This window comes from Mus caroli, chromosome X, assembly GCF_900094665.2.
Source record: "Mus caroli chromosome X, CAROLI_EIJ_v1.1, whole genome shotgun sequence".
NCBI classification, from domain to species: domain Eukaryota; kingdom Metazoa; phylum Chordata; class Mammalia; order Rodentia; family Muridae; genus Mus; species Mus caroli.
The window spans coordinates 123518896-123530605 of record NC_034589.1 but is presented as its reverse complement, the minus strand read 5'-3'; the positions used below and the strand labels follow the sequence as shown (position 1 = coordinate 123530605).

At 42.5% G+C, this 11710-nt stretch overlaps 1 protein-coding gene across 1 annotated transcript; it reads right to left on the bottom strand.

Annotated features, from left to right (window-relative positions):
• Positions 1–9995: 9995 nt before the first annotated feature.
• Positions 9996–11182, bottom strand: LOC110286170 (protein ARMCX6-like). Its single transcript, XM_021152639.2, has one exon. The coding sequence runs from the start codon at positions 11180–11182 to the stop codon at positions 10688–10690; it is 495 nt and encodes a 164-aa protein (XP_021008298.1). The 3' UTR covers positions 9996–10687.
• Positions 11183–11710: the final 528 nt, after the last annotated feature.

Genomic DNA, 11710 nt, shown 5'->3' with positions numbered 1-11710 from the left:
CTAGTCTGATTTCCCCATTTCCTGGCAGCACAGAATCACAAGTGTATTTTCTCCCCACTTGCATTGTCCACTGGTCCATCTGAAATTCTGGGACAGATTACTTTCCAAAACTATGACCTCTCTGATGTCTAAATTAGCCTAATTTATTGTTTCGTGCAATGCAGAAGAGCCCAGCCAGCTTCTGCTGTTAATTGGGTGTGTGCTTCTCGGTTTCGTTTGTTGTTATTGTCTTTGGGGTTTTTTATTAACTACTATTTTTGTGAAGGGTACAAGCATTCTCTCATTTTCAGGCCCCTGAAATTGTCTCACTGCTGGTTCAGAGAGGGCAGCTTGATACTTTCTGTGAAATTAACCGAACAGGCTATGAAGCGGAAAACCAGCTTACAAACCTATGGAGACACTGTGTGGTGAGAGGCTTCATTCGGGCAGAACCTCTATTTAGGCTCAGAAAGGCAAACCCCTCCATATTTTCTGCCAATCTTCCTGAGCTTTCTTACCACAAGGTACAGGAACAGAGGTAATCATAACAGCTTCTTCCTGTGCTTGCAAGTGAGTTTCTGCCAACTAAAAGCAAGAAAGATGACATCAAAGGTGCTTAAGCCACCCACTGCAATTTTATTAGAAGCACTCTTCCTATCTTAATTCTCATAGCAGGTATCATACTGCATTATATTTCCTGTTTCTTTTGACTGCTGTATATTAAGCCCTAAGAACACAGGAATAGAGATTATTTTGTTTATGACTGATTTCTCCATTTTCTGGCTGCACAGAATCACAAGTATATTTTCTCCCCACTTGCACTGTCCACTGGTCCGTCTGAAATTCTGACTTGGGACGTAACAGTTGACAGAACAGAAACAGTAAAGGTGCACTGTTTTTACAAAGATCAAAGTGTAAAATATGCTCCGCAATATTTAAAATATGGACCTGACTTGATACCACTATCTGGAGTGTCAACTCTGCTGAACTTAATTAGTTCCTTTTGGTGCAGCAGTGCTCAATTGTGGGTGATTTTGTTTCTGTGGGGAGACATTTGTTAGTGTCTGGGTATTTTTTTTTTTTGTTAGTTGTCACAAAAGTGAGGAAAAGATGCTACTGACTTCCTGTGGGTATAAACTAAAGATGCTGTAGAAATAGAACAATCACTGTAGAAAAGGTTAATAGTCGTGGAGGGAGATGTGTATGTGTGGAATGTGCATGCATACATGTATGCATGCCAACATGTGCATGTTCAAGAACATTCTAGGACATGTGCAGGCCTGAACTTGATATTGGGTGTCTTAGTTGATTATCCTTCACTTTATTGATTGAGGTTCTCTTGCTCTACCCAGAACTTGCCAATTCTGCCTACTCTGCCTAGCATTTCCTGGGAATTCCCTGTCTTGAAAGCTGGGACTATAGGTGACCACGATATCTACCTGGCTTTCACATGGCTTCTAGGGATCAGAACTCCGGCACTCAGGCTTGCACTGCAAGTACTTTATCCACAGAACTATCTCTCTATGCCCAGAAATGTTAATATTTTGAAGTAGAGTTAATGACCTTCTAATATAAAAGTGAGATATACATTTTTCATTTGTACTATCATCATTTCTCTTTGTCTCTTATTCTTGGTATTTGTGTTATTATTTTTATTTAATCATACAATGACAAGTATTTTTTCACCATTTAATGTATTCTTAAACTAGCATACAAAGGATTTTCATACATGAATGCAATGATACTTTATTCTTATTTGTCCCCTCCCCCACCACCTATTTTCATGCTCTCTTACTCCTACTCCATCAAAATAGTCTTCCCTTTTGCATTCATGGTCTATATTCTATTATCTTCTTTTGCCTCCTCCCGCTTAAGGTTTCTTACTTCCTTCTTTTGGTCCCCTTTCAGTTTTCATAAGTAAACGCCAACATTCACAGACAAACACACATGCACGTTTAAATATGAATACAGGTACCCGTAGAAGCTAGAAAAATGTGTATGACTCCCTATAGCTAGAGTTACAGAGAGCCATGAGACTCCTAACATGGGTGCTGGGAATTGAACTCAGATCATCTACAGAAGCAGTCTATGCTTTTAACCCCTGTGGCAACTTTTTGATGAATTGTTCCCATCGTTAATACATAGTGACCTTCATTGTCTCTTCTGAATAATTTTAGCTTAATATCGACTTTATTGGTTAACAGAATTGCTACATCAGCTTGTTTTCCGCTTCATTTCTCTTAACAGAGTGATTTCCAATGTTTGACTTTAAGTCTTTGGGTCTCTTTGCCATTAACGAATGTTTTTGAGTACTATTGTATTTCAGGAACTACACAAAGAATTTGGCATTCAGTAGTCAGCAAGACAGAGGTAACTTTTGTCATGCAAAAGAAGTGGTCAGTTAAAATAAGTATGATTGCTAAATTGAACTTGAATGTATATACAATTTAGTTTATTTCATAAGCATCCAACAAAATGTATTTCTTTTGTACTTTGTGGAATAGTGATAAACATTCTGCGGTGAGGGGGGTGGTTCTTTTATCAATTATTATCTTCTGTATCTCATATTGTGTCAGCCTCCATTCATTAAATCCTATGCCTGTGTAAACTACTATCCCCAGAGGGGACTTGGAAATACTTTTCTAAGACATGTAAGATGGTTCCACTTCTAGCATCACGTGGCTCAAGAATGAGCTGAATTATATAGCTACATTTATAGCCATCTAAATAACTTTCATGATTACCAGTGTCTAGAGTTGAGAGGAGAAAGTTTGTTTCTTTTAGTAACTGGAAGTAAACTGGAACTCAGCTGCATTCATATGTACATTTTAAAAAAGAAAAAAGAAAGAAAGAAAGCTCAGCGCATTCTTTCCATCTGAAGGGCAAAGATCTCCTTGATTTTAAGACTCCTGGGGATACCAGTTTGACCAAGACACCATCTGCTATTATTATTTTAGTTTAAGCATACAGTTACTCAGGAAATGCAGCAAATAGAACTTAAGTCTTTCCTGAGTTGTGGGAGGATTATCTTTATCTGCCCTCTGTAACTTATGACTGTCCTCAGAGCGCTGTGGCTGTGCTCTGGTTTTCTACTTTTGCTAAGGACAAGCCAAACACACTGTGTAAATCAGCCACAGAGGAGTGTGAATGCATTGTATCCTAAGGATATTTATCTGCATCTCTCTGAGTAACTTACGAGTTTCTTAAGCCTGCCCCATCCTGTGAGACATGGTCAGATCCTTGGAATGCCTGTGGTTGGCTTTTGTTTTAGTTCAGTCTACAATAGTTGCTTGGAAATATTCTAAGCTCCAAAGTCAAGGATACTATGACCCTTAGAAAAACTGTTCCCACGCTCAAGACTCAATAGATATTTTTCTTTATGTTCGATCAAACACAGAACTGACCCTCTGCCTTAATTAGCTGCACTTTTGACAACAAGCACAATTTTGCTTGGTGTATCTGTTATCTATTGCTACATAAGAACCACTCCAAAACCCAGTGGCTTTGAACAGTCATCTTAATTGCTTTTTACTTAAAGGATCAGTAATTTGTGGCAGGTTTACCTTGTTAGTTCTGCTGCTGTTGTCTGAAGTCACTACCATGGCTGGAGTCAGCTGGTAGACCAAACTAGGACTTGTTCTTGCAGCTAGGACTGCCATAGCTATCAAGTGGAAATAAAAGATGTTTAATTAAAATTAATTTCCAGATGAACAATTAATATTTTAAGTTGAAGCACATTACACACATCCATCTGTGATACACACATACACACATGTGTGTGTGCTCGCGCACACACACACACATACAGGGAGCGGGGCTAAAATTTATCTGATGCTCAACTGTAATTCAAATTTAACTGCATGTCCCTTATTTCATCTGAAAACTCTGTATTTGTGTCCTCAGAATAGATCATTTCTGTTCTGCTTTGCTTCATAAGCCACAGGCAACCGTGGGCAGCTCCATACATGATGGCTTCAGAGGAGAACGTGTGAATGAACGCCTCACTAAAAATTCTCTATTCACGCCACTTCGTGGGATATGTTTGCCAAAGTTTAAACTTATCTACCTGGGAGCAGATGAAGTGGTGGTATGGAAAGAGGCATGTCTCACTGGGAACCATTACTGTCCAGTGTTCTCCAAGGCCCTTCTAGTTGTTTCATTTCTGTTATATGCTAATGTGTGGTTTTAAACTTTTTATTTGCTCTAGGACAATTTTATACATGTATATGATACTTTTCACATAGTCCATTACCCACCCCAATCCCTCTCTCACTCCTCCTCCTTATTCCCAACAAGTCCCCTTTCCTCTTCATGTCTTTTTTTTTTTTTTTTTTTTTTTTTTTTCTTCATTTACATTTCAAATGCTATCCCAAAAGTTCCCTATACCATAGGTGGGGAGGGGTATTTCCAGTGGCTGCAACCCTGAAGAATAGGAACTCGTCTCTCCCCCACCTGCCATTAACTACCAGTAGCTCCTCTGCCGGAAGTGGAGTCTCATACGTCCCACCACCACCACCCATGCTCAACGGTCAATGGCTTGGCTCTTGAGCAGGTCCTGGGCAGATAAGCACAGGTTAACCTCATTTTGTTTGTGAATGCAACAGGCATGCCATATCCAGAAGGCAGCTTTCACAGAACTCCTCCCCATTCTCTGCCCCCTCTGTTCATCTGTGATGTTTTCTGAGCTTAGGGAGAAGTGTGATAAAGATGACTCGTTTATGCCTGAGCACTCAACAGTGAAATTATTCGCAGTTCTTCTGCCAGTTGTGAATCCCTGCATTGACCACTGCACACTGCACACTGCACACGACACACTAAAGCTTCTTAGAGTAAAGTAGAAGCAATAATCTCTGGGTATAAACAAATATATATAGAAAGCAGTTGGACAACATGGCCATTTAACAAAAGAATAATAGGTTTTTCCCTAGGACCTCTGACTTCCCTGGGAATTTGACCAGGCTTATAGTAGCAAGTATGACCTTATTTGCCTTTATTTATTCTAGTTTTCTGGTCTTTAAGTCATTTCCCAACATCACAGTTCCTCAAGTGTTCATGACTTCATCCTTTAAGTCTTTTGTCATCTTGTTCTACTTTGTTCAGGTTAGTCAAGGTTAGGTTTGGCCCGCATCTTAAGAACAACAATTATTGCTGTCTTTGTTGTGGTTACTAGTTCCTATATTCTGTATTTATCTTAGACTTAATAATACCTCACTATCTCAGAGCACATGCTCCTATATTTCCTAAGTGAAGATCCATAAGATGTACATTTGATGGGTACATCCATTCCTAAATGCCCTCCCCTACTGGGGCCCATAGATTGTAGAGATCTAATGAATGCTAATCATGTGCTCTACCACCAAGCCTCCTGAAAACAGATTGATTGCTATCAAGTAATCTAACCAATAGCAGTTTTAGGGATAGAGTACTAGAAGGAGACATATTCTTAAGGATTTAAAAGAATTCATGTGAGCCGGGCGTGGTAGCGCACGCCTTTAATCCCAGCACTCGAGAGGCAGAGGCAGGCGGATTTCTGAGTTCGAGGCCAGTCTGGTCTACAAAGTGAGTTCCAGGACAGCCAGGGCTATACAGAAAAACCCTGTCTTGAAAAACCAAAAAAAAAAAAAAAGAATTCATGTGAGCAAGAGAGATGGCCTAGTCATTAAAGGCTCACAACCAAAAATAAAAGTATTCATGTGTTGACATTTCATAATCAGTATTATGACTAGGAAGTATAATGCCAATCTGATTTGCAAGTGACTTTCCTCCTACCCAGAGAAGCTTTTAGGGTTATTTTTCAATGTTAATTTTTTGAAATTTTTCTTGAAATATTTAGGCAAGGACACTCTTTTTCTTTTTGTATTAGGCATACAATGTATCTTTATTTTTAGTTAAAAGGGAGTAAAGGGGAAAAATTGTGGTGATATGAATATAAATCAAACCTAATAAATCACGAATATTAATATACTGTATTACTTCATTATAATATCCAAACATAATTACTAAAATTGAGTTACATACATTGTTAGGGTTACATTTTATGATTTTCTTCACAGATGCCAATGCTATTGAAAAATTGATGCATGTCTTTCAGTAGGCCATTTTAAATTTTCCTAAAAATATGTGTATAGTATTATATATATATATATATATATATATATATATATATAGTATTCTTTCAGATACTTAAAATTATATAAATGGCAATTTGTTTTATCTTTCTGAAAATTGAGTGTTTCACTCAACATAAGGTATTGGATAACTGTGTAGACTGATATACGGAGATCTAGTACACACATTTTTACTGTTTTATAAATTTGATTGTATAAGTATATGACATATTACTTACACACACACCTCCAGTAGACATCAACCATTCACTGAAGCACAGCCTGTTTGTATCGGAAAGAAGAAAAATATTCACTATTGAATATTCACTATATCATCAATATCATTGTTCTGGAGGTCCTTGACAGTGCAAAGAGATAAGTAAAAGGAATGAACTATGTATGAATGATTGGATAGCAAAAGATAAAACTGCCATAATTTGTAAACTATGTTTATCTACATAAGTCGGAGAGAATAAAGAGGCAAAACAGTAAAAATGATGAGTTCACGGAGAGAACCCAATGACAGAATAATGTTACACAAATAGCTTTTATATCAACCAAGAATAATTGTTGCTTAGTAAATTTATTTTTGAATGGGAAAGGAATATATAAGTACAAATTTTAAAAGGAAAGGGTCTTGGTAAGATTTTCCTTTACTGCTTGAATATACCAGCAGCATTTAAAAAAAATCTAAGTTCCCTTTTTGGGACTATTTCACAGATGTTTGACATTACATTAAAATCTATATAACTGCATATACTAGAATATAAAACAGCATATATGATGTTTATGACGGCAGCATAGCACTCTATTCTACAGTTTAATATGCCTTGAAGATCTAAGTCTTTGACAAAGGGAAGAAACCAGTGCCTAATCTCCCATGATGTTAAAGTCAAGGGAATGAGGGTTCCTAAGCTTCCCACAGGCTGAGCGAGTACCTAGGCCGAGGCCTGTGCATAATCACAGAAAAGAACCCCCTCACCAAAACACATGCCACCTGCATTAGGCCACTCAGGAAGCTGAGGCTCCTCAAGCCAATTAGAGTAACCTAGGAGAAAGGAGGGTTCCTCAGAAAAGAATCAGGAAGCCAGGGACAAAATGCTGGGTTTGGGGGATAAAGATGCCACCGCAGGATATGAGTGGACTACACAATTAGTGACAGCAGCGACCTCAAATGTCCATGAAGGAAAAGAAGACTTGTCATACTGTTATAGCCCATCTTTTTACTTTTGTTTGTTCTCTCTTGCTTTTTGAGACAAGTGTCTCTACATAACCCTGGCTGTCTTAGAATTCATTTTGTAGACCAGGCTGGCCTCAAACTCACAGAATCTGCCTGCCTCCACCTCCCAAGTGCTGGGATTACAAACATGTGCTGCCATGCCTGACCTAACAGTATATGTCTGAGCAGATCCATAAATGAAAAGTTGAAATAAGAAGGTACAAGATAGCTGAAAAAAAAAACTAAGAAGGTGGGAACATTCTATAATCAAAGAGTATCAAAAGTCACACACACAGTGCAACACACCCCCCCCCCCAAATTCTGAAATGAAGGAAAATAAAGCTCCAAGCCTGGAGCACACTTAGGAGGAAAATGGAAGGTCGGGAAGATCCGGAAGGACAAATGCCACATCTAGTACAGGAGGGGAAAGACCCTCTTCTGCAGGACTGTGAGGAACACTGGCTCCATTTCCTTCTGAGCCTCAGTCTATAAGCCCAATTGTGTATGTGGCTAAAGTCAGTAGCAGTGCTGTTGTCAGTAACCTTCTCATGGGCTGAAGTGAGCCGTGAGAGGCTTTGTAAAGCAGAAGCTTGTGAACAGTCACAAAAGAAACCGTCCTTACAAGCACAGCGCCACAAGGGAAGCGGGAGTAAGCTCAACCCAAAGCTGGCTGCTGCTGAACCTCCCAATGGCCTTTCATCAAACACTGCTAAAGGACAGAGGTTGACTCTGACTCGGTGATGGCAATACTGGTCCTTGAGAGGCACTTAAAGATGAGTGCTGTGGAGGCAAAACTGCTCTGACTGTGACACAAAAGGGTTCAGTGAGAGGGCAACCATTTCAGAGTAGAAAAGCCAATGCCAAAGCTGCAATCCTTCTGCCCCTGTTTCTAGGGAACTATGGGGAGAGGCCTCAAAGCACACTCTCCCCAGGGACAACAGGAGGCAGGGGAGAGCTTCAGAATGAGTGTGAAGAACCAGCACCTTCTGGCATCACCCACAAAGGTACTCAGGAGAAGAAGCAGCAATTCCAAGGCACTTTCAGAAACCAGAAGGCTCCCATGACACAAAAGACAGCTCAAGCATGTTCAAGCTCACTGTTCGTAGTGGCAAAGCCCAGCATCAGATAGGTACTGGTCATGATCTAGAGCGATTTTGATCTTGTACCAACAAGATGGACATCGCAGTGGTCTTTTTCCACACCTCCTTTCATATGCCCCACCCCCTAAGATCGGAAACCCCATTTGAAATTGGTCTCCTACCTAGACTCAAAGCAGGGAAAGCAAACCGTGGCTGTTGGTAAACAAGACTGAGCACAAAGCCCCGGTGGCTGTGTGTTGTGGCAATAATCACAGGACACTGGTCTCATCCAGTTTCCAGAAACTAGGATGGTCAGTATCCACACCTGGTCGGACAACTTCTCAGAGTCTGTCCAAGGGGTCTGGCAGGCACCTCAGCTTACTGGTCACTATGGAATGGTACCAGAAACAGGGTACAACAAGCAGGAGGGATGGAAGTTAAATGGTGTGTGGAGGCAGAAGAGGAAATGAAAGCTCTGGAGAAACATGGAGGAGAGCGGGCAGAAGACAGCTCACTGTGCACACAGAGCACCAGTGCACAGGGCACAGTGACTCAGAACAGCACCCAAAGGACATTGACCAGTACATGACACCTGTTCTGCAGCAGCAGCAGCAGCAGCAGCAGCAACAACAACAGCCCCTCACATGGGAAGCAGGTGTGTCTCCTGCTTTGTCATGGCTCTGGGAAGGCATCTACTCCTGACACATGGCAGGCACGCAGGGCAGTTAGCCTTGGTGAGGCAGGAGCTAAGGGGAGTTGGGAAGGGTGTGCAAAGGGGAACTGCTGTGTGAGGGAAGAAGGAGTCTGGCAGGCTTGTGTGCATGACTCAACACACGGGGTCCACCCTCCTCCCTTGCACGGATGGGTGTGTGGCTCTCAGAGGCAGAGCATGTATCTCTGGAGGCAGGTCAGGACCAGCACTGACAGCATCCTGCCCACTATCCTTGAGGGGAGTTCCTCCTGACTGCTGCACCCCTAGGAAGGGCTAGGGAAGAATGCAGGTCCCCCAAAAGTGGAGCAGCTGCCAACCCTCTCACCCTGCCAGTAAGCAGGGCTTGGGATCCTGAGGAAGGAAGGCTGCAGGAAGTGGTTTTGACAGCATCATAAGGGGACATATGCAAGTCAAGGAAGCAGGAGTCAGCCAAGTGGTAATCCTTACTGGGAGAACCCTTCATCAGATGGGCACAGATGGGTGACAGAGCCACTGCAGGATAGGTAGACAGATAAATGCCACAGACTAGGGCCTTCATCCAAGGAGGCCAGTCAAGAAGACCTCTTCTTTAAGGGATTCCTGTGCTCAGGGGCGCGAGGTGCCTGCTCCAAGGGAGTTGTCATCTCGTTCTGTAAGCACAGTTCATGGTATCCCAGCCCTCACCCCTTCCCTGAGCCCCTCTCTTGAACCTTACCTCTCCTAAGCATAGCAGTACCTTTCTGCCCCTGCCTCCTGTGAGCCCTGGTGAGTGCACCTGTCCTCAGGGAGCAGGAGCCCTGTCCTCAAGGAGCAGGGGGCCCAGAGAGCTGGACTCTGTGGTGCATTTTGTCTCCATGTTTCTTTGTGCAGGCCGCAAAGTCAAAGAGGAGGCCAGTGCCCCTTTTTAATTGTCTTGCCAATCAAAGCACACAGTTTATTGAGGATACACAATGGGGATGAGGGTAGGGGGCTGGGGAATAAGGGGGTCAGTCACTACAGTGGAAGGAAGGGAGTGTATCTCTTGATTAACATGCTAGCCATCCATCAGCTAGTGTAGGACAGAGGAAAGGGGAACTACTTCTACCTAAGCAGCAGCAGCAGCAGCAGCAGCAGCAGGAGAAGGGTGTTTGGCGCAAGCTCTCATATGGGTGTCATTTCTGATAAGTGGTTCCGCGCTTAGACAGGGAGATCACCACAGGCAACAACAACATTCACTCTGATGCTGTGACTTGCTGTTAGTTATCCTCAGCTAGTGGCTGCGGGCATCCCCTTACCCTTCACCTCTATGCTGTGATTTGCTGTTAGTCATCCCCAGCTAGTGGCCACAGGCATCCCCTTACCCTTTACCACATGAAGAAGGCTGCAAGGCAGCAATTTACAATGCACTTTACCTGCACACTACAAAACCCAGAAGTTGCCCACTGCTCTGGCAGAGCCCTGCCTGGTCAGTCAGAGTGTAGACCTCCATTTAGACATTGGAAGGAACTCTCACCCAGGGAGGAGCTGACTGGCTAAGACTGCATCCTTAGTGGCACCCACTGCAGCCTCTTTGCCCTCAGGAAAGTGCTCAGGCTCCGGGTGGCTTCAGTCTCATTCTTTCTGAGACAGACACTTAAGGGGAGATGGCTTCCACAAGCATCTCTCTGCTCCCACTTCTGGTAAAGAGGCACAGGAATGAGGAGAGCATTTGGGCAGCCAGTGCTTCCCCCACCAGCACTGGCTTTTCAGACAAACTCATCAGCTCTTCCAAGCCCCGCACCTCTGCACATCCACTCCCCTCGGATAGCAAAGGAAACTTCAGGTCTGAAACAGACTTGGCAAGCATGTTATTAACGACTGTCATGCTTATTAGCAGACTTAATCCTGCCTGCTGCAGAAAAGACTTGCAGCAACACAACAGTGTCTCTCGACACACTTCATCAATGGACATCTTAATCTGGCCCTGATTTTCAAGGCTGCTGTTTGGGTTTTCAGGGACAAACAGAGCCTTCTCCCTCACAGTGGGATGGGTGGTGGGACTCCTGTTTCCAACCACTGAGAGGCTGGCCAAATGCTTACTGACATTGGGGCTAAGGGAAAAGCCAGCATTTGTGTTCTCTGTGAACATCGTTTTTGTTGTTGTTGTTCTTTTTCTTGTTCTTGTTCTTCTTGAAGGGAAGCACACTTGATCAGGTCAAGAATTTAAGTAACATATTTTTTTGTCAACCTGATAGTGGTGGCACACATCTTTCATCCTCGCCCTTGGAATTTAGAGGTGGGTGAATATCTGTGATTTCAAGGCCAGGCGAGTCTATAGAGTGAGTTGCAAAAAAAGTTCCAAATATCAACTTTTCAGTGGATCAAAGCGTGATTCCTGTTTATGGATATGACAGTCTCTTTGTGACTTTCTAATACCTTTTCACATATCTTTTAACTCTTCCTCATCTTCAGGATTTCAGCTTTCTTTGAATCTTGAGTTAAGACTACTGCTTTTCCTCAGCCCTGTCTGAAGTTCTCCACTCTTCTGGTCTTTTCTTAACTGGTTTCTCCTTTATTGCAGTTGTGAATGAATACCCTTACCACTTCACGACCTGGCTTGCACACCCTTTTTCTGTAGTTCATCAACCAAGAACATCCCATTCCCATCAAAACTCAC

Excerpts from the sequence above, each read along its gene's own strand:
- LOC110286170 (XM_021152639.2), bottom strand. The coding sequence starts at position 11,182 with ATGTTCACAGAGAACACAAATGCTGGCTTTTCCCTTAGCCCCAATGTC.